The sequence below is a fragment of the Sorex araneus genome, chromosome 9 (genome assembly GCF_027595985.1).
Source record: "Sorex araneus isolate mSorAra2 chromosome 9, mSorAra2.pri, whole genome shotgun sequence".
Classification (NCBI taxonomy): Eukaryota; Metazoa; Chordata; class Mammalia; order Eulipotyphla; family Soricidae; genus Sorex; species Sorex araneus.
This window is the reverse complement of record NC_073310.1, coordinates 29,436,350-29,459,909: the sequence shown is the minus strand read 5'-3', so window position 1 is coordinate 29,459,909 and position 23,560 is coordinate 29,436,350. Positions and strand designations below refer to the sequence as shown.

At 41.3% G+C, this 23,560-nt stretch overlaps 1 protein-coding gene across 3 annotated transcripts in view; it reads left to right on the top strand.

Annotated features, from left to right (window-relative positions):
• Positions 1-962: 962 nt before the first annotated feature.
• The window catches only part of SLC35F3 (solute carrier family 35 member F3), a 528,189-nt gene continuing 505,591 nt past the window's right edge, over positions 963-23,560 (top strand). For 2 of the 3 annotated variants that reach the window (XR_008631432.1, XR_008631433.1), the window contains exons 1-2: positions 963-1,476; positions 1,852-2,081. Coding sequence is in view for 1 of the 3 variants with exons in the window: in XM_004620368.2 (XP_004620425.1) it covers positions 1,424-1,476; positions 1,852-2,081 (283 nt within the window). In the remaining 2 variants the exon portion in view is untranslated. The remainder of the gene's footprint in view (positions 1,477-1,851; positions 2,082-23,560) is intronic. The other variant, XM_004620368.2, reaches the window with a different exon arrangement.

The window sequence follows — 23,560 nt, the reverse complement described above, 5'->3', positions numbered from 1 at the left end:
ATCTCCTTTATCCTTAAGTGTTTATCTCCTATCTTGCTACTTTATATTCCATAAATAAGTGCAGTCATTCTATTAATTTGAGAAAATTATTCTCGTTTGTAATTCTCCAAGGCAAGACAAAACTTTGATATATAAAGCAAAATATAAATCAATATTTAACACTTTCATTCTGCTTTCGTGAGAAATATATTTTGCAGTTAAATAGTAAAAAGGAATAATACACTTATGATTCAATGTAACGTTACAGGGTAACTTTTTTGTTCACATTTAAAATTTTTTCCTTATAAACGTTCTGTGAAGCTTTTTTGTTTTTGTTTTGTTTTGGGTCACACTCGGCAGTGCTCAGAGCTTACTCCTGGCTCTGTGCTTGGGGAGCATAGGCAGTGAAAGGGATTCATTGGTCACATGCAGAACAAACACCCTCTCTGCTGTACTATCGCTCTCGGTCCCCCCTTACATGCAGTTTTGTAACAGAAAAATAACACAAAAAGCGATTAGATGTTTTGAAAGAATGACCAACTGGAGGACAGAGAGCTGATTTATAATTGCATTTTGCAGATCAATCTAAGTTCTGCGGCCCTGACCTGACTAAAAATTGCGCACAGAGTAATAGATTTACTAGTCAGCTCACTTCGATCTATTTCTATTTATTTGGCATTCGGTGCATGCTTTTGTGGACGTGTAACTAGGTTTATTTCTGCGTAGTTTGGCTCAAGGTTTTAGAATGAAGAGGGAGGGAGAGGAGGGGGGGAGAGAGAGAGCAAAGGGAAGAGGAGGAGAGGGCGAGAGGGGAAGAAAGAAGAGACGACCTGCGACGCAGAGATAGAGGCTGAAAGAGATCTCAGCCACCAAGCACGGAGCAAGTCCCCCGAGACGGGCCACGGACCACGCCCCTGGCCCCAGGCAGAGCGCTGGAACCTGGAGCCAGCTTCGGACCCGAGCGCACACGCGTGTCGTAGGCGAAGGCCAGCAGCGCCCCCTCCTGGCCCCTGCGCTCCGGGGCTGGGCACATCCCGCCCGCCCAGGTGCCACCGGAGCGCACGCAGCTCCCAGTGTTCTCCCGGGCCCCGGGCTCCGCGCCGGAGGAGAGCTGGGGCGGCGGCGGCGGGAGCGGCGGCGACACGCGAGGGGCGCGGTGCCCGCCCTGCCCCTTTCTGCCCGCTTGCTGCGGCGAGCGCCGGGCGCCGGCTGGAGCGGGGCTGGGGGTGCCGCGCCCGCGCTGCGCCGCACGCCGGGGAGGTGCTCGCGGACGCACCTCGCGGGCGAGCGGCGGCTGCACCGAGCCACCGGCTCCTGGGTGGACCCTCCGGTGGGCACCGCGCCCCAAGCCCTGTCGGGTCTCGAGCGGCGGCGGCGGGCGGCTCGGGCCCGTGGCCCTCCAGCCTCAAGTCTGGGAGCTCCCGGCCTCACTCTGCCGCTGCCTATGGGGATCCGAGAGTTTCCCGGCGGCACACCCAGGGGGAAAAGCATCACCATGTGAGTAGCGGGCGTGGGTGCTCCGGAGCGCGAGCGGGCCGCCGGGGCTCGGCTTGGCCCTTTGCAGGCATCCGGGCGAGGGAGGGGCGGCGCGCGCCTGCCAAGCTCCTGAAGTTTCAGGCGTCCTCTCCTCCTTTCGCCCCAGCCTGTCCTATCCCAGAGCGTCCCAGAGCGGGCCACCGGAGTCCGGAGCGGGCTGAAGGGCTCCTCTGGGGGGGGTGGTTGGACGGCTAGAGGGGAAACGCGCCGGCCTGGGCCTGGCCCCTGCCCTGGGAAAGCCCCGCCGACCCTTGGTCTGCTGGGGATCCGCAAACTCCCTAATCTCTCCCTTCTCTGTCCTGGACCCCTCCCCCACTCATCTGCTCGCGGCCTCAGTGGCATGAGGAGGTCACCGGATGTCAGTCCCCGGAGACTGTCTGACATCAGCCCCCAGCTCCGGCAGCTCAAATACCTGGTGGTGGACGAGGCAATCAAGGAGGATCTGAAATGGTCACGGTCCGTGGAGGATCTCACCAGTGGACCCGTGGGGCTCACGTCCATCGAGGAGAGGATCCTGCGCATCACCGGCTACTATGGCTACCAGCCCTGGGCAGCGAGCTACAAAAGTAAGACCCCCACCCCACTCCCCTAATGCCCCTTTTCTGCCTCTTAGACTCTTCTACCTTTGTCACAGTAACCTCGGGGAGTGCGGGAGTCAGGCCGTCCCCATCACTGTCCTGTCCTCTGATAACAGACCCAGGTCTGGAACTTAAGGATGCCTGGACAGAGGCAACAGAACCTGAGCGTTGATCAACAGAACTGAGCTAACCTTGGGCAGATGTGAGGGAGGTGGGGGGGGAGGTCCTGGGGACTTGGGTGGAGGAAAGCAGGTGGGTGTGATGTTGGATGGATGGATGCATGAGAAACCCTATCATTAACAGTATTGTAAATCATGGTGCCTTAGTAAAAATTTGGAACAGATGAAGAAGTCTTTGGACTGAAACGATAGTACAATGGGTAGGGTGCTTGCCTTGCATGGGACCTATCTGGGTTGGATCCCTGGCCATCTTTATAATCCCTCCCAGCACCTCTGGGAGTAATTTATGAGCACAGAGACAGGAGCAACCCCTGAGCATTGCAGGGTGTGGCCCTTAAAGCTAAAATAGAAGAAGAAGAAGAAGAAGAAGAAGAAGAAGAAGAAGAAGAAGAAGAAGAAGAAGAAGAAGAAGAAGAAGAAGAAGAAGAAGAAGAAGAAGAAGAAGAAGAAGAAGAAGAAGAAGAAGAAGAAGGAGAAGGAGAAGGAGAAGGAGAAGAAAAAGAGGAGGAGGAGGAGGAAGAGGAAGAGGAAGCCTGGAGACTGGCTTCTTTAGGATCTTAAGATCTTTGGGAATTTCTTACTCATATTGGGAGCCCCTCTCCCTCCCATAGTGGCAGCTCTGCTTTTATCCACATTCTTGCACTTACGGCACCACAATGAGAAACTCTGTGTGTCCTGCTCTGTGTGGCTTCTCTGCAGATCTGAAAGTGTTACTTTGAATCCTATCTGAGCTCAATTGGCTCAGTTAGGAGACTGCAGACTTAGTTGACCTGGATTTTAGCTCTTCCTGGTGTCTGCTAGACCCTGATTATGGAGGCTAATTCTCAAAGCCTATGTTTTTAGATCTTGCTCATCTCATTTAACCCAGGGCTCTCTCTGGTGAAGAGGTTGTCTTTGCATCATTCTAGATACCAGCATTTGTATTCTGGCAGATAGTGAGTTGATGCCAGGTGGAGCAGCTGAAACTTTTGTTTGCCAGTAGGCCCCAGCCAATGGCTTTTGGCAGTGCTGTTGTGGAGAATACAGACATTACCTGTGTTGGACAGGACAAATTTGGTGGATGTCTCTTTATCTCTCTTTGGAACAAAGAAGTTGGCTACAGCAAACTCTGGATACCTATAACTGTGACCATAACTTAAGAGGACCCATCACTATTTGACATAATAGAGATTGCGGTTTGCCACTTCTGTTTGTTGAAGAAATGGTTATTGCTTTATTCTAATTTTAATAAAGACTACAAGCTTAATGATTTTGAGATATGTGTTTACCTTTCATTGCCTGGAATTGGAACATACTTTATTGGTCGTGGTGTGTGTGTGGGGTGGATCAGGCTTTTGTTATTTAATTATATTCAGCTCTAAAAATATGTCTCTTGAGTATTTTCCTTAAGCCCTTGATTTTAAGCCAAAGCTTAACATTAGGGTGTGCTAATAGTTTACTTGTTATTTTTAAGCTGTTTTAGGAAAGAAACATGATTTTAATGTTTTGTTTTAATGCCCTTACTTTTAAAGAACTGTGGTGACTTTACTTTTACAAATCTTTGAAAGGTTATCTATATGTCCTCAATCTCCTCCTTTTGATAAAAATGATATCTGATAAACTGACTTTGAATAATTGAAGTACTACAAAGAATCACATTCCCTTTTCAGCTAAAAAAAAAATTGGGCACAGAATAATAAGAATGGAAACCATTTCTCTTATGGTTGCTTTTTGTTAGATATGTTCCATTTCTTATTTCTAGTTTTCTGATTTCTTATTAAGTGTAGACAATTGTAGTTTTCATGAAGCTATCTGTTTAACTCCTGAAATAATAATTGAGCTTGATAATTCTAATTTTAAGTTAGCCCCTGTACTTGATAGAAATTCTCACCAAGATTTGTGACATAGGGGGGCTATGACATTTCATATTGATAATGGTATTGGTTACAAATATACTTTCATTAAAGGGGAAAGGTCATATAGAAAATAAGTTCCTTGCAACACTGGTAATAATCTCAAATACACTCTTAATTGGTATAGTAAATATTAGCAGATAGTGATACCATGGTTGTTACAATATGAGTAAAATCAGCTCTCTATGTTCTCCACTTTTGTAAAGATTCTTTTTTGTTCAAGATATTTTGTTTTTATTAGAATGCTTTAGGTAACAACTGACAATTTGATGAGTTAATTGGTTTTTAAGTTTAAATTTAGAGAAGCTAACATTTTATTAGTATAGCTGTAGACATTTTAGTACAGTACATGGTTATTTTCCATTTTTATTCAAGCAGAAGAAATTAATAAAGATGTTTGTTTGTATGTAGGCATCAACTAATTATTTTGCTTAAATCATTAGTAGCTACACTAACAAAATGTGGGATAAAATGATTACAAAATATATGTAATTCTCATGATTTCCAGAGCTACTTTTGGGAGACTCCATGACTCATTCTTGACATAATGTCACTTGTCAGTCATCCTTGAAAATGATATATTTATGTCCCCACTAGAAGACTTGCCAATTAGAGTTTCGAGGATATTTTAGAGTTATAAATCAACTGCTTTTTTAGAGGCATGCATCATTGTAATGACCAAATATTCATTCATGTCTTGAATTTTGGACTTTGCATTAGGCAGGTAATATAAATGAGATAATTATGAACAGGGCAGAAATTTTCTTTGCTCAGTATTTTCAACTTATCAGCAATATTAATAAATTTTGCTCCAAGCAAGCAAAGTTTGTAATCGTTACATTCAGTAAGAAATGTTGTTTTTTTCCTTTAATTTGTTGCTTCACTCTCTTCCTGGAGCTTGGTGTTATAGTCTTTGGATGTTGGCTGTTTATGGGATTACACAGTGCTGGGGGCAGTTTGTGGGTGTGACTGCCTTACTAACTAGAAAATGGGGGATCTGGGCAGAAGAGGCCCAGTCCCGATCCTAGCAGGTTTGGAGATCTTAGCCCCAGGTTCTGCAGTCCTGGGTTCCTCTGCCGGTTCCTTCATGCTGGGACTGTAGTGATAGCATAGCGGGTAGGGCATTTGCCTTGTATGCCGCTGACCTGAGTTCAGCTCCTGTGTCCTTCTCGGAGAGCCTGGCAAGCTACCGAGAGTATCCCGCTCTCACGACAGAGACTGGCAAGCTACCTGTGGCGTATTCGATATGCCAAAAACAGTAACAACAAGTCTCACAATGGAGATGTTACTGGTGCCTGCTCAAGCAAATCGATGAACAATGGGACAACAGTGCTATAGACAGTGCAATTTGTTATATAGACCCCTTAAGTTAGCAAGGGATAGCTTGTGTAGAGCTTTCAACTAAGAAATCATAAACTAGCAGGTAAAGGGTTGAGTTATCAGTAGTTGCCATTCTTCAGGCTCAATATTTCATGTTACTGAAATAAACCTCAGGGCTGTTGTGGGTGATTCCGTATTCCTGGCTTGGCTGTGAATGAGCATGCACACAGTCCTTTAAGGACATGGTCTGCAGTTTTTCAGTGAATATTTGTTGAAAGAGAAATTAGATTCTGCTTGAAATTATTACCTCTGGTAGGAAGAACTCTCAATTTACCTGTGTAGTTATTTGTATCACTGAATTCTTTGTGCTGACTTTCTGATAGTTTATTGCTTTCCTCCTTCCTTGTTTTTCCACCGTAAATGCTCACCTTGGCTTTATGAATGAATGACTAGACCAGAATTTCTGAAGACAAGCTTTAGTTTATCCCAGAGTTTGGCAATCTCAGAACTATTGACATTTTTGTACTGAATATTTCTTCACTGTGACAGGGGGCCATCCCTTGCATTGTCACGTGTTTGGCAGCACCCCTGACCTATAGTATGCCAACTTCTTCATTGGAGCTGTGACAACCGAAAATATTTCCCTCCAATGTAATGTCCCTTGAAAATGTATCTTTGGGTGAGAATTCCTCATCTAACTTAAGCCTAAATTTCTGCACTGGGTGAACTCTTTTATTTTCATTAGTGGGGCTAGATTTTTGAAAGCCTGTTCTTTCAAGACTCATCTTCCCTGGATCACTTCTTAAATTTTCATTGGCCAGATTATAATATGCTCCTATTCTTTAACCTGTGGTCTATGGATCAGTGTCTATTTGTGGAAATTTCCTGGCAGTCCACCAAAACTTTTTTCCACTATGATCTACCAGCTGCACGATTCAGGGGCACTGCATCATATTTAATTTACCATTAGATTTAATAAATATGTTTTTTTTGTTCCTGTCACAGTCAGTTTGAAAAATGTTTCTTCTTTTTTCCTTAGTCCATAGATCTTAAAAGTTGCAATGTGCTGAAATACATGGTTTTTTGAGATATCCTGTTGCTTTAGCAGCAAACAGAATTTCCCCACCCACTCACCAAAAATCAATGCACTGGAAAAAGCACTCTAGAATTTAGAAGGATTTGGATAGTTTGTCTGAATGACTTTTCTTTTCCCCACTCACCTTATACTATGGTAGAAGATAAATGACTCTGCAGTATCTTTTGCTTCTTTCTCCCTTTCTCATTTTTCTGGTATAGATAATGGGGAGAAGATGACTGGAAGGGAAGAGGAGGGGCCAACGTCAGAAATAAATTTGTTGTGTTGTGGACTTCCAGAGTGAGACATCTGACATGCATGTATCTGACCCAATAAACTTCCAGAGTATCTTGGAGATTCCAGATAATGCTCTGATGAAGATAAAGGAGGATCTATAATAACTGCTTTATCTTCATTCATTTATTTATCAAACTTCTGGGGAGCATTTACTCAGTCTCTGCCAGACTCTGGTAGAGAGATAAATATTGGGAAATGTGGCTAATAATGCATGTGTGCCTTTGTCAGGCATGATGTCAGATCAACAGATACTTGCATCTAAAAAATGAATATATTGCTTACATTTTGCAAAAGGTTTTCCTGAAAAGTGTTTTCAAAGAATGAGATTTCAAATATCTTTTCTAGTTAAACTATTTATAGAAGTAGCTTTGGGTATTTTGGTTATGTTTATTAGTTAAAATGATGCAATGGTCTTTTGATAGACTTTTTAATACTTTCATGATGCTGGTATGTGCAAATAAAAATTATTTTTTTAGAAAATTGCTGATGGGTTTACATTTACATCAACCTTGGAAGGGAGGCTAATAACAAACGATCACTCTTTATTCCAGCCTACCATTGGTGACTTGAACAAAGAGATACATAGCAGAAATTAGTTTATATGGGTGCAAAAATTAGTTTATATGGGTGGAGATTTCTCAAACTGAGAAAGTGTAAGAACTGAATAACTCACCTCATCAATCATATGCTTTAGATATTTCTGGTTTAAAAATCTAGGAAGGGGCTGAGTGAAACAAGAATGTATGCAAAAAAGCATCTATTTCCACTTTGTCCTTTCAGATGCTAAGTGTAGGTCACTTACATCCTTACTGGTGATAACTGGAACAGTGTCTCATAGTAGAATTGAGTTCATGGTGAGCAACATCTATTTGATCTTCCCAAAATAGCAAAAGTCAGGTCAGAAACTAAAATATCACCCTCTTAAAATATATTTATAATTCAGTTGTAACATTTTTTTCTAGAATGGAGCTTAACATAAGTATTAGATTGAAAAGACTAGCAGAAAAATATTTATGCATGATGGGGATGGGATAGGATGAACACAGGCCTTCATATTTTTTTGTGTCTCAGAATAAGTATTATCCCTGAATGTGAATATGTGCTATTGTTTCAGAAGCAATGTTCTGAGTTTTAAAGTTAAAATGCTGAGGGATAGTCTTTGAAGGAAAAACAGCAGCTCCCCCAGTAGACTCTTACCACGCTCTAAACTCCTCAATATTTCCAGGTTGTGAACGGCAAATGGACCACGTTCTTGCCTTTAGGGAAGCAAATTCTCCAGGATTTCTCATGGCTCTTTAGTACAAGAAATTTCTCATTGTTCTTCAGTAATCTGTCTTGGATCTCTATACAAAGTGACTTCTCACACAATTCATTAGTGAGTGTTTGTCCTTTCTTTAGGCAGTTTGAAAAATTCAGGTAGTTGAAGTGAAAGATATTCATTTACATTATAGGAGAGGACAATATCAGTATTTTGCCAAGAGGATGTGGAATCCTGAAGAACTGTATTCACACTCCAGCTTCTTTCCTTACTAGCAAGTTACTTATGTCTATACACCTTGACCTGTAAAATGTGGGATAGTTTAAGTAGTTTTGTTTTTCATAAAATATAAATTTAAAAATGTTTATAGTGCAACTATTCCTTTGCCTGGTATCTATAGATGATTTATTTTTATACAATGAACTTTTGAGCACTGATCATGTACCAGAAGACATAGTTCTTGGCTTCTAAACACACAGATTAGATAGAAAGTAAATTTATCCAAAGGAGTAACCTGGCTTGACAAATACTGGCACAGAATTCTTTAAGAGCCCTTTCCCACAGTGGTGACATTAGTTCAGAGGCAGGGAGAGTAATAAGCCATAGGATGTAGGTGGAGGTGGAGGGGAGGTCTGTATTCCAGGCAGAGGAACAGTGTTTACACAGAAATATGTGTAAGTTAATTACCAGGAGATAATTCGACTTGACCAGTGCATAGTGGCCCAGGTGTATAAAGATGAGTTGGATTTTAAGCAATAGCTTGTTGTGGTACATCAGGCTCCAGACATCTGATATGTGTCATGAGAAAGACCACTGGTGCATGCCACTTTATTACTTGTCCATGTCTTAGCTTTAGCCTCTCTGATCATGTTCTACCTGGGTAAGTGTTCTTACTGGGGGCTTCCTTAATACTGTCATGGGGACTGGAGAGATGGTATAGGGGAGGAGTTAAGACACTTGCCTTGGATATGACTGACCCCTGTTTTATCCCCAACACTGCACATGGTTCCCCAAACATCACCAGGAATGGTACCTGAGCATGACCCAGGAGTAATTCCTGAGCAATGCCGGATGTGACCCCCCCAAAAAAAACCAAACCAAATAAACATAAGCCATAATGTTGTAATTTCTCATGCATAGGGTTATGGCTCATTTCAGTGTGTGGCTGAACTTACAGGTAGAAAACTCTGTAATACCAGTCTTCATTTCTATGCCCTCGGTAATCAGTGTAGCTCTTGGCATATAGAGTGATTAAATCCCCTATTACCAAATGCAGTGTCACCTATATAAATATGCACTTGTTAAATATATCAGTGCAAGGTTGTTTACACATTTACAAAAGGTTTTAGATGCATACATGCTACACAAAGGACTCGTATGCATCTGCATTTCTGTGTTTTTTCAGAATTAGCCTGCTTAAAACATCTTTTATTTTCCTTTCTTAGCCAAATAGCAGGACTGCAATTGCTAAGTCTCCTGAGTCTTTGCCTAACCGTCAATTAAAAAGGTTGAGAAGCCACCAGTTAGTCTAATACTGGCATGTTGACTTATTTTGATAGTCCCATTCCAAAAGTTATATGCGGGGCTGGAGAGATAGTACAGTGGATAGAGTGCTTGCATATGGCCAACTGAGGTTCAATCCTTAATGCCCCGATATCCCATATGGTCCCTAAAGCCCTGCCAGGAATAAACCCTGAACATAGCAAGGTATGTCCTTTCCCTAAAATAATACGGGGAAAATGAACAGAATTCAAGGATGAAAAGAAAACAATGGGGCTGGAGCAATAGCACAGTGGTTGGGCGTTCGCCTTTCACGTGGCCAACCTGAGTTCGATTCCTCCGCCCCTCTTGGAGAGCCCGGCAAGCTACAGAGAGTATCAAGCCCGCGCGGCAGAGCCTGGCAAGCTACCCGTGTGTATTGGATATGCCAAAAACAGTAACAATAAGTCTCTCAATGAGAGAAATGAGAGATGTTACTGGTGCCCGCTCGAGCAAATCGATGAGCAAAGGGAATGGATTAATGAAAATTGAAAATGTACTCCACAGGCAGGTGCTGGGCGAGAGAGAGGTAACAATGCCTATGGTATGTCTTGATAAGCAAAACCTACATCTTTGTGAATGTCTTCCCAGCTTACCATGACTCCGTATTGCTCTGGACTGTGTTTGCTGAGTGGGTGCTTAGCAATCAGTCTCAGGCCATCTTCTGATATGACTTGGTGAGCTCTTGATTCACAAGTCTATCAGTACTCCCCTCTTCCAGTTTGAGATTGAAATCAAGACATTGTGTCTAATCTGTGATTTTTTGTTTGTTTGTTTGAGTGGGGATGCTACAAGGGACTAATGTGTGGATGGATACAGAAACAAATAAAGATGATCTTCATACAGAAGAAAATGGGGCAACTGTATAAAGCTTTGGCCATTTGTAGTATTCTATTCTTTTTCCCTCTCAGAACAAAGTCTTGCTATAACTGCTTGCAGATGTTTCTGTGGCAGTGCAATGCCCATTCTTGTAAGTAAGAAGTTGGCTTGTGTTCCTTGCATCTCTAGACTCCGGTCTGAGTAAGATTTCTGAACAGGGCCTTGTGGGACAAAATCAGAATAGATATACCAACAAATTTCCATTGGAATTCATAAATCACTTTCTCACTGCTGAGGGAAAGAAGGTACATTACAGTGGAAACTTACATCATGTATGTGGGTCTGATGTTTTTGTGCAATCCATCTAAACAATGCTCAGCCACGACTAGAACCCCATTTACTGGTGTTTGGAGGCCTAGCGGTGCAGGGAACCTAACTCGGGGCCTTCTGTTTGTAAGGTGTATGCCTAAAATTTTGGAAATATCTCCCCTACTCTGACATATATTTTATTTCAGTGGTGAGTGTGCATGCTCAGTAGAGCGATAGATCAATTTCCTCATCTTATTGCACAGCATATATGTATAATCACGAACCTAGTTTTGATTTGAAAGAATTCTTTTCATCAGTGGTGGTAACAAGCCCTTGAGTAATTGCCTAGGACATGAACACACATTTCTCATGCAGCTTGATGTAATACTAACTAATGACAACTTTAGTATTATGAAAAAATACACTGCTCCTCTCATGTGCTAAAGGCTATTTTAGATTCCTGAGATATAGAGAAATTTAATGTAAATTCTCAGAATACTTTTTTTTTAGTCCTCACAAATGTTTTCTGTGACATCCATATTTTCTTCTTGTCAGTCTGCTATATATCATGTACTCCACTAGATAAAAATCTATTAGGCTATTCTTTGAAAATTACCCATTAAAAGAAAAACTGTGAAATCCTTTACCACAATTTAATTTGTAACAATATGAGCTTTGTCTGTGCCCCCAAAAGGGCTGGAAGGAAGATGTTTCTTATGAATGTTGACTTTGCTTCCTTATTTTATTTTTGTTTGACATTGAGTCTGTTCCTTAATAAGTGTAAAATAAGATAGCCTCATTTTTTTTAAAGGATTGTGGGACTGGAGAGATACTTCCATGTGGCCAACCTGGATTCAAGTTCCAGCAACCCATATGCTCCCCTGAGCCCTGCAAGGAGTGATGTCTGAGCACAGAGCCAAGAGTAAGCTCTAAGCACTTCTGGGTGTCGCCCCAAAACAAACTAACAAGCAAAAAATATAAATGGGTAATTATGATTGCGGACTGGAGCGATAACACAGCAGGTAGACTGTTTGCCTTCGACACAGCCGACCCTGGTTTGCTTCCTCTGTCCCTCTCAGAAAGCCTGGCAAGCTACCAAGAGTATCCCGCCCACACGGCAGAGCCTGGCAAGCTACCCGTGGCATATTTGGTATGCCAACAACAGTCAAAACAAGTCTCACTATAGAGACATTACTGGTGCCCGCTCGAGCAAATCGATGAACAATAGGATGACAGTGCTACAGTGCAATTATTATTGCAGGTATGAAACAATTGGGTTTTGTGTAGCATTCCTGTGCTGCACTGGTGTAGGAGTTTAAGAATTCTTTTCACAGAGATGGGCAGTATTATGGTATCAGGCACCCAGTGAGAGGATTTAGAATGCCTTCCCCTATACATACATATTTATTTAATTTTGTTTGGGGTCCACACTCAGCAGTGCTTAGCGGTTACTCTTGGCTCTGCATTCATACATCTCTCCTCATGGGATCCAGGGACCTAATGGAATACTGGTGATCAAACCCTGCTGGTCAAGTGCAAAAGCAAGCACCCTACCCATGAAGTATCACTCCAGCCCTTCTACATGCATTATTTTTTTTCTTTTCTTTTTGGGTCATACCCAGTGATGCTTAGGGGCTACTCATGGTTCTGCATTCAGGAATTAACCCTGGCGGTGCCTAGGGGACCATATGGTATGCAGAGGATTGAACCCTAGTTGCCTGCGTGCAAGGCAAACGCCCTACCCACTGTACTATCGATCCGGCCCCACCTTCTATACATTTTTTAAAAAATGAATTGGCTATCGACATATATTGAGGGACATTTAAAGGCTATAACCACAAAAAACAAATTTTGAGATTTTTTTAGAACTTTTTCTTGGCATTTTTTTTTTAAAAGCATAAAATCTTTTGGGGTTTATCTGATTTTATGTGTAGGTCACTGTCACTCCGTTGTTCATCGATTTGTTCGAGCAGGTACAGTAACGTCTCTCAATATGTGACTTATTGTTACTGTTTTTGGCATATCCCATACGCCATGGGTAGCTTGCCAGGCTCTGCCGTGCGGGAGGGATACTCTTGGTAGCTTGCCGGGCTCTCTGAGAGGGGCAGAGGAATCGAACACAGGTCGGCTGCGTGAAAGGTGAATGCCCTACCGCTGTGCTATTGCTCCAGCCCTATGTATAGGTATATTTTCAAATTTTTATGTAAATAAAAATTAAATGTTTATAACTTTATTTAGAAGCGCTAGAGAACCTTGGTATAGTTGCAGTGGTTAGTTCTGTCTTTAACATATTCAACATGTTGTGATTCTCTATGAACATTACACTTAAGTGTAGTAAGATATTTTGGAAGATGAAATCCATTGCCACCTTTGCTTTCTGAGAAAGCCCATGTGTCAGACAAAATTTCAGAAAAATCATTGAATAAAATTTCAAACAGTTACTTGTGCCTGGTTTATTTGTGAATGTTTTGAAACAGCAAACAAGTCTACTGCAAATGCTGTGCATGTGTCTGTCCAGCACTATTTTATCCTTTATTCATTTCTATGCCAAGTGGTTTTATGCTTCCAAAGTGTATTAATTATATTCACTTAAAAATCAAGCATACTATATATATTTATAGTTACTATGCCCTAGAAAATTATGCAGTGGGGAGAAAAGTACACATAAATTAACCTGTGAAGTCTCATTCTTTCCTTATCTTGAAACTACATCATAGTTTCACCCCTTTTTACATTTTGAGACTTTCCTAATTAAGTGTAGTGGGATATTTTGCATCAATTTTAACCAACCTATAGCTAAACTCTTTTTGTATTATATACATAAAGTTGCATAATGTTTTCAAATAGTATGCTTACAATGTTATATACACTTTTATTGTAGGCTACCAGAAACAGCTAGTTAACAACAGGATAGAATATTGACTCTCACTCTCAGGGAATTTCTTTTTCTCTTCCTTGGGCTCTGCTGTTTTAATCAGAGTACTAATCCTTACCTTTGATGTATTCTAGCTATTGAACATTGCTTTTCCTCTTTGATGAAACAATGTAATAATAAGGTTTTTTTTTTGACTGTGCTGATGAGATTAAGCTACTAAACCAGCATAATCTTCTGCAATGTTTTAAGCTGTGGGCATTCTGTTCTGTTCCAACTCCAAAGAAAGGTTGTGCAAGACATTTTTCTTCCTCTGATGAAGGCCTAGAAGAAAGAGCAGTAATCTGGAATTCAGAGCACTTGGGACTTAATGTCTATGTTATCTGTTGTTTTCCACACTGCTACTGATGCTTTCATTCATTTTCTACAAATCCTTAGGAGAAAATCCTCCTGTCAGTGGAAATATTCTTTAAAGTTATTATCTTGTCTATTCACCTTAAGAATTATTTGTAACCATGTATCTCACAGTGAATCAATAAAAAAATAAAATTTAAAATATAAGAAGTGGTTATAGATATAATTATGAATAGCTGCTCAATATATTTATAGAAATAAGTGATTATATGAATATAAAAAAGAATTTTAATTGTCCAATTTCAATAGATGTAATGAGAGTGGTGTTTCTAAGGGAAACTTGTACCTTCATGTATTAATGAAAATGTCTTCGTTAATATGATTGTTATATTTTTAAAAACTTTTTAATTGGTGAATCTCCGTGGGGTACAGTTACAAACTTACAAACTTTCGTGCTTGTGTTTCAGTCATACAATTGTCGAGTACCCACCCCTCCACCAGTGCCCATTTCCACCACCAATGGTCCCAACATCCCTCCCACAACTCCCACCTCGTCCCCTCCACCCCACCCCGCCTCTGTAGCAGGGCATTCCCTTTTACTCTCTCTCTCCTTTTGGGTGTTGTGATTTGCAATAGAGGTATTAAGTGGCCATCCTGTTTGGTCTATAGTCTACTTTCAGTCTGTATCTTCCATCCTAAGCAGGCAGTCTTAGCACCCTTTACTTGGTGGTCCCTTCTATATCTGAGCTGCCTTTTCCCCCCAGCATGCGAGGCCGGCTTCTATGCCATGGGGTAATCCTCCTGTTACTTATCTCTACTATTCTTGGGTGTTAGTCTCCCATTCTGTTACATTATATTCCACAAGTGAGTGCAGTCTTTCTATGCCTGTCTGTATTTTTCTGACTCATTTCACCTAACATGATATGTTCAATGTTGATCCACTTATATCCAAATTTCATTACTTCATCTTTTCTAACATCTGCATACTATTCTATTGTGCAGATATACCAGTTTCTTTAACCAGTCATCTGTTCTTGGGCACGTGAATTTTTCCAGATTCTGGCTATTGTAAACAGTGCTGCAATGAACATATAAGTGCAGATGTCATTTCTACTATATTTTTTGCATCTCCGGGGTATATTCCCAGAAGTGGTATTGCTGGGTCAAATGGGAGCTCAATTTCTAATTTTTTGAGAAGCGTCCATACTTTTTTTCCAAAAGGCCTGAACCAGTCGGCATTCCCACCAGCAATGAAGGAGAGCCCCATTCCCCCCACATCCTCACCAATAGCAGTTGTTTTTGTTCTTTCGGATGTGGGCAAGTCTCTGTGGTGTGAGATGATATCTCATTGTTTTGATCTGCATCTCCATGATGATTAGTGATGAGGAACATTTTTTCATATGTCTTTTGGACATTCAAATTTCTTCTTTGTGGGAGTTTCTGTTCATTTCATAGCACCATTATCTGATGGGGTTGGATGTTTTCTTCTTGTGGAGTTCAACCAGTGCCTTGTAAATCCTTAATATCAAATCCTTAGCAGATGGGTTACTGTCACTGTCATCCCGTTGCTCATCGCTTTGTTCAAGCGGGCACCAGTAACGTCTCTCATTGAGAGACTTATTGTTACTGTTTTTGGCATATCCAATATGCACGGGTATCTTGCCAGGCTCAGCCGCGCAGGCTCGATACTCTCAGTAGCTTGCTGGGCTCTCCCTGAGAGAGGCGGAGGAATCGAACTCAGGTTGGCCACGTGAAAGGCAAACACCCAACCGCTGTGCTATTGCTCCAGCCCAGCTGATGGGTATTGGGTGAATATCCTTTCCCATTCTGTAGACTGTCTTTGTATTCTTTTATCTTTTGAGGTGCAGAAGCTTCTCAGTTTAAGGTAGTCCCATTTGTTTATCTCTGTTTCCCCTTGCTTAGCCAATGGTATGTCACTTTAAAGATACCTTTAGCTTCAATGTCGTGGAGGGTTTCGCTGACCTTGTCTTCAATGTACCTGATAGAGTCTGGTCTGATGTTGAGGTCTTTAATCCATTTTCATCTGACTTTTGTGCATGGTGATAGATAGAGGTGTGAGCCCATGATTTTGCATGTAGCTGTCCGGTTTTGCCAGAACCATTTGTTAAAGAGGCTTTCCTTGCTCCACTTCACATTTCTTGCTCCCTTATCAAAGATTAGATGCTCATATGTTTGAGGAGCAATAGCACAGTGGGTAGGGCGTTTGCCTTGTACTACCCGGGCTGACCGGGTTTGATTCCTTGATTTCTCCCTCTTGGAGAGCCCGACAAGCTACCGAGAGTATCTTGCCTGCACGGCAGAGCCTGGCAAGCTACCTGTGTGTATTTGATATGCCAAAAACAGTAACAACAGGTCTCACGATGGAGATATTACTCGTGCCCACTTGAGCAAATCAATGAACAATGAGATGACAGTAACAGTGACAGTATCAGGATATTCATCCCTGTTACATTTGTCTGCGGCTCTGCCTTTGTTCCAGTACCATGTTGTTTTAATTATTACCACTTTGTAGTAGAATTTGGGAAAGGTGATGCCTTCCATCTTCTTTTTCCCAAGAATTGCTTTAGCTATTTGTGGGGGCTTATTGTTCCATAAGAATTTCAGGAGTTTCTTTGAAGAATGTCATGGGTATTCTTATAGGGATTGCATTGATTTGTACAGTGCTTTGGGGAGTACTGCCATTTTGACAATGTTAATTTTCCCAATCCATGAGCAGGGGATATGTTTCCATTTTCTTGTGTCCTCTTATTTCTTGAAGTAGCATTTTGTAGTTTTCTTTGTACAGGTTCTTTACCTCCTTAGTTAAGCTGATTCCAAGGTACTTGATTTTCTGAGGCATGTTTATGAAGGGGATTTCTTTTTTCATGTCACTTTCTTCTCTCTTCTTATTTGTGTATAGGAAAGCCATGGACTTTTGGGTATTGATTTTATAGCCTGCAACATTACTTAATATACGAGTCTATTGTTTCTTGGTTGAGGTTTTAGGGTTCTCTAAATATAGTATGATTGTTATCTTAAATAATGCTAAGAATGGTAAGAACAAATTTCATTTATCAATCTTTTGTATTAATTGATCTTGAAACCAATTACCCAAGTATGAATAAATCTAAGACTCAGGGGTGTAATAGAGCTAAGATATAAGATAAGGTTATGTTGCTGTAACACATATAAATTATTGCTCCTCTTTTTCTATCATTTTTTTTCTTTTTGGATCATAGCTGGCATTGGACAGGGGTTACTCCTGTGTCACAAACTCAGGAATTTCTCCTGGCGGTGTTTGGGGGACCATATGGGATTCTGGGAATTGAAACTGGGTCGGCCGTGTGTAAGGCAAATGCCCTACCCACTGTGCTATCACTCCAACCCCCTCTTTCTTTTCCTATCTTATTTTCTGTGTGTGTGTGTGTGTGTGTGTGAGAGAGAGAGAGAGAGAGAGAGAGAGAGAGAGATACGCATATACACTCAGAAAGCCTGAGCACTGAGATAAGGCTGTTTGTCTTTGAGACTGAGGTTCCATAATGGTCAGCAATTGGCCTACAGTCACAAAATCAGTATGTTGGCCCTTGGATTTCTTTTCCATATTCTGGTTGATATAATCCCTCTAGGAAAGGTAGATGGATTAGAGCACAGTCCCTTGAACACTTAGTGCTTAATAAAAAGTCAGGAGTGATAAATAAGATTTTAGCAGTTAGAGGTTTGGATTTTATGGGCCCACTACCTCATCAGTTTACTTACTTTAAAGCTACTATTTTGGATTATTCTTTGTGGTATTATTTTGGAAAAAAACAGGGTGTTAAGAAATATACACTCTCATTTTACTTGATGTTACAAGTATATGTTTCACATGGTATTTTACAGTTGATCTATTTAGAAATCTCCAAATGTATATTTTTCTCCTTTCAAACAATTGTATGATGCTTACTGGGTGTCTTACAACTTAATTTATCTAATATTATCTATATAGAGATAGAATCAAGTCCCACTGGTGAAGGGCTAAGTCCTCCAAGACTTCAGAGGGGTCAGAGTGATGGCACAGTGGGAAGGCTGTTTGCTTTTCACGTGGCTGACCTGGGTTCAATCCCCAGAATCCTATATGGTCCACCTATGCAGTGCCAGAAGTTAATTCCTGAGTGCAGAGCCAGGAGTAACCCCTGGACATTGCTGGGTGTGACCCAAAAATAAATAAAATAAAATAAAATAAAGCTTGGATTTAAAAAAAAAAGACTTGAGAGAGGTTAATCCAACTCCAAAATTGTTGCTTGTACTTGTGATCAATTCACTGTAAATAAAAAATGCCTATAACCCCTTCCTCAGATTTGTTTGCTAGAATGTCTGATGGAAATCAGAAAAACAGCGAGTTCCTAGATTTCTAATTTTGTATTGAAGGCTAACAGTTCAGGAAGGACACAGAGTAGGGCAGAGCATGTGGGAAGGGGAATGGAGTGAGCGATGAAGAGTTCATGTCCTCTCTGAATGTGCCTCCCAGAATCTCAATGTTCATTCACCTGCGAATCTCAGAAACTCCTCCTTTGCAGGCAGCGGGGAAGGTGGTCTGGGACCTCCACTATGAGCATGGTTGATGAAGTGATTGTCCTTTGTGAGATTCAACTTCTGTCCCTCTTTCCTCCCAGGAGGTGGTAGTGGGCATATGGATTGGGGGGGATTTGGAACTGAGAGCTTCTACTCTGTAATCAGAGCTGATTTCCCTGGCAACCGGCCCCCACCTCACGGACTTTCCAAAATTCATCCATTTTTTTTAACATAATCTCTAGTGTCATTGAAAGTGACTTGCCATGAATAACAAAAAGACGCAATTTTATCTCTCTTAGTCTTATTTATCACTAAGGAAATTCCAAAGGTTTTAGGTGCTCTATGTCAAAAATGGAGACAAGACATTACTATATACATTTCTTAGAATAAATAACAATATTACATAGAAAACACATTTTGGAAGCAATGGGAAGATTTTAATTGTTACTCTTAAATTATTATTTTTTTTTACTATTTAGTGGAATGCTGTTATTTTTCAGGGGCTTAGTGTTCTTAAGAGATAATGAAGCAGTTGGGGATAATGTGTCATTATAGGGGCTGTAGAGCTAGCACACAGGGTAAGACACTTGCATGGCACACAGGAGACCTTGGTTAGATCCCCAGCACTGCATACGGTTCCATGAACACTGCCAGGAGTGATTATTGAGTACAATATCGGGAGTAATCCCTGAGCACCACCAGTTGTGTCTCCCTCTGAAAAACAAAGTGATGTTATGCCTGTAATATATGTTCAATAGCTTAGCAGGAACATGTGTAGATAGATTGAATGACAGCAACAAAATGTGGCAAACTTAATATTGGTTATTGAATATTGAATCTAAATAGTAGATATATATATATATTATATATGCTCATTGAATCTTGTTTTTCAAATTTCCTGTATATTTCAACAGTTTTAAGTTAAAAGTGACAGTGACATTGTTTTAGGCAATGGCATAGCATAGCTGAGGTCTCTGACTTAGACATGTTTGTATACTAAAATAAAGAGGTAAACTGAGGCAATATGGAATGACCGTGAATTAAATTTTTTTTTCTGGAAATAGAAGAAAGCAGCAGAGGACCTATCTCTGAGGAGCACATGCTATAGTGAAAGTTTGAGATGTGCTGTCGTTATGGGTCTAGTCGGAATCCAAGCAGTATGCTCACTGGCTTGAGGGTGAGGAGCACTTCTTAGAAGATGCCAATTGGTCAGGAGATAAGTTTTGTTCTAAAGCAAATCAGGTACTTATGTGAATTCATAGTACACCAGGCAGGGTATTGATCTTCCAGGTGGCTGACCCAGATTCAGTCTCCAACTCTCTATATGGTACCTCAAACCCCACCAGGAATGATTCCTGAGCACTGCCAGGTGTGGCCCCCAAACCAAAATAAAATCAAATAAAATAAACAAAGCAGCCTTAACACCACTGGTTCCAGCCATGCCCAGCTTTTAGAATGAGCACCAGCATGTAGCCAGTTAAAGACAAAGCGTCTGAACATTTGTGTCCCTCTCCAAAATCTCCTGTTGAAATTCTAACCCCAGAAGTCTTGATCTGAGGGAGGTGTGATGATGTCCTTTGGGTGGTGATTAGGTCCCCAGAGAGATATCATAAGTAGGCATAGAAGAGGTTGAGTGCTGACTCCATCTTTTTATAACTTCCAAGGGTACAAATCTGTAGCTTAGGAGTTGGTTCTCACCAAAACCCACCCATCCTGGTATTCTGTTTCCAACCTTCCCAGCCTCCAGAATTGTGAGAAATAAAGTTCTATCTTTTATTAGCTCTAAGGCAATAATATTCTGTGATAACAGTCCAGAGTGACTAAGATGCTAAGGCAGAGTATGTCTTGGTTTCCCTTCCCTGCCTATGACCATATCAAATCTCTCAATGATAATGTACACAGCCTGATTATTTTTATGAATTGGTTGTGGTAGTTTTGTAGGTATCACCTTGTCCCCCAGATCATAAAGTTGTGTACCCTCAATATGCATGGGTTTTTATATGTCAATTGCACTTCATTGTAGTATTTAAAACAAAAAAAAAAATCTCAACAAGATCTTTACTGTGCTATGTAGAACATATCTAAGGCTCCAGATTTTTTTAGGAAGAAAGAATCCTGTTCAGAGCATTATCTTTGTGGTCTCCTCCTCTGAGTTACTTCACAATGAACCCTGTAATATAAAAAAAATGTACTTGAACATGGGAACTATTTCTTTTTTTTAATTTTTATTTTCTAATTAGTGAGTCACCGTGAGGGTACAGTTACAGATTTACACATTTTCATGCTTGTGTTTCCCTCAAACATGGGAACTATTTCAATACCTGCAAATGGGCAGGTATGCTAGTCTGAAAAAGAGGCTGATTATAAGGAATCCGCTGGTCTGTAGAGCAGGTTGTTTTAAAAATGCAGAGTCTCTAGAATGCTGGCATGTCAGGTCTTAATATATATATTTACATCTCTCCTCGGTGTTCATTTATGGCCAATTGCTTGATCTTTTTCTCTGGTTCCCAATGATTAAGACATATTCATAGAGGGAAGATCATGCCCTTTAGAGGGAATCTCCCAGAAAATGCTCTTTTGTCTGAAAACTAGAAAAAACTGCATGGCAGGGTGAGGAGGGCAGAAATGATAGTACAGCAGATAAGGAACTTTCCTTGCATGCAGCTGGCCTAGGTTCGTTCCCTGGAATCATACTCCAAGTCTGCTAGAAGTGATCTCTGAGTGCAGAGCCAGAAGTAAGATCTGAGCACCACCAGGTTTTGCCCCAAAAACAAAAACAAAAAAAAAAAAGAAAGAAAAAAAGGAAGGAAGGAAGGGAGGGAGGGAGGGAGGGAGGAAGGAAGGAAGGAGGGAAGGAAGGAAGGAAGGAAGGAAGGAAGGAAGGAAGGAAGGAAGGAAGGAAGGAAGGAAGGAAGGAAGGAAGGAAGGAAGGAAGGAAGGAAGGAGGGAAGGAAGGAGGGAGGGAAAGGAAGGAAGGAAGGAAGGAAGGAAGGAAGGAAGGAAGGAAGGAAGGAAGGAAGGAAGGAAGGAAGGAAGGAAGGAAGGAGGGAAAGGAAGGAAGGAAGGAAGGAAGGAAGGAAGGAAGGAAGGAAGGAAGGAAGGAAGGAAGGAAGGAAGGAAGGAAGGAAGGAAGGAGGGAAAGGAAGGAGGGAAAGGAAGGAAGGAAGGAAGGAAGGAAGGAAGGAAGGAAGGAAGGAAGGAAGGAAGGAAGGAAGGAAGGAAGGAAGGAGGGAAAGGAAGGAAGGAAGGAAGGAAGGAAGGAAGGAAGGAGGGAAAGGAAGGAAGGAAGGAAGGAAGGAAGGAAGGAAGGAAAGGAAGGAAGGAGGGAAAGGAAGGAAGGAAGGAGGGAAAGGAAGGAAGGAAGGAAGGAAGGAAGGAAGGAAGGAGGGAAGGAGGGAAAGGAAGGAAGGAAGGAAGGAAGGAAGGAAGGAAGGAAGGAAGGAAGGAAGGAAGGAAGGAAGGAAGGAAGGAAGGAAGGAAGGAAGGAAGGAAGCTACACTGAAGATGGCGGAAGATGGCAGGGGTGGAGAGATGATACATAATGGAATACTACTCTACCTTAAAGAGAGAAAAATAATGACTGGGGGCTCATAAAGGACTGAAATTTGAGGTGATACTGCTAAGTGAAATTAGAAAGTAGAAGAAAATTGCTAGTGTTTATTCCCATGTGGCATATGAATAACTAAAGCTAAGAACTGTAAAATAAAAGAACCAAAATTAGCACCTAAACCAATCAGAAACCATGATGGTTATACCAGAAAGAAAGAGAAGTGTGTGTCGGGGGGTGGGGGGAGGAATGAGTAGAGGGGTCTGTTTGGTGGTGGCACTGGGAGCTTAGTGTTGGGTGTGGTGAGGTCTGCACATAGACAGAGGTGTGTAGCTATGCTTCTGAAACTCTATAGTATTAGAGACCAGTGATAAACCAGTAAGAAATGAATGAAGGGGGTAAACTCAAAGTCACTTCCAGGCTTTCTCTCTCTATGGCTTCCTTTGTCTACACACAGGTGATAGCTAAGAAGAACCGTTTTGTCTTTGATTGCTCATAGCCCTTAACAGCATTAACCTCGTAAGGTTCCTAAGAAGGACTTCAAACCGTTGTTTGCAGGTTGAGAAACAATGGCACAGAGTATTAAGAAGAGTCCTCATAGGGGAAATAGTATGTTTGCTTCAAGTTGAATACATGAGAATTGGAGATGATACTATAAATTAGAGGGGCGACCCTGTTTATGAAACGATCTCCTCTATTAAAAAGGGGAAGTCATTTGGAATCCTCGGAGGAGAAGAGAAAGCAGAATTGCTACAGTGTATTAAAGCAGCAAGCACTCTGAGTTTATAGTGGGAACAATTGATTGGCTTCAGATTAAAGTATGCACAAGGTCAGAAGACAGTACTGAGTGGAAGGCAATAGGAGGGCTTGAATTTCAAACAGTTTTGAGAGATACATGCCTTTGAAGGTGCTATAACTGAGAGAGGAGAGTACTGCATTGTTCAGCTGCATCATGAATGTTTTTGAAATTATCCCAGATGAATATTGGCACTCAGTTGAATATTAACTGGAGTGAAATCTTAGTATTGCAGTGTTGTAGCCAGGCAGACTCCAAAGTGCTCCCTGGTCATTCTAGCTCCTAACAGCTATCCCTTGAGTAGTCTTCTTTTCTTGAGTGTGAATAGGACTTATGGCTTGCTTTCAATGAAATTTGGCACTTGATGAACTGTGATTTCTCTCATGGTTTTATATTACATGTGATTCCATCTTGACAGCAAACTCTCTTTAGGTCTTCTTGCTAGCTCTACTTAAACAATTTACCATTTTAGGAGGCTCACACAGAACCTTAAGTGGTTAAGGATGGCCTTAGCCAACAACCAGCCAAATTTCAAAACCATAAATTCTACAACCACAGGGAACATAGTGGTTGTTATCGGCTGTGAAATAGAAAAGCAGCTCCTTCCCTGAGAGATCTCCTCTATTAGAACCAACTCTGACTGACATCTCAATTTCAAC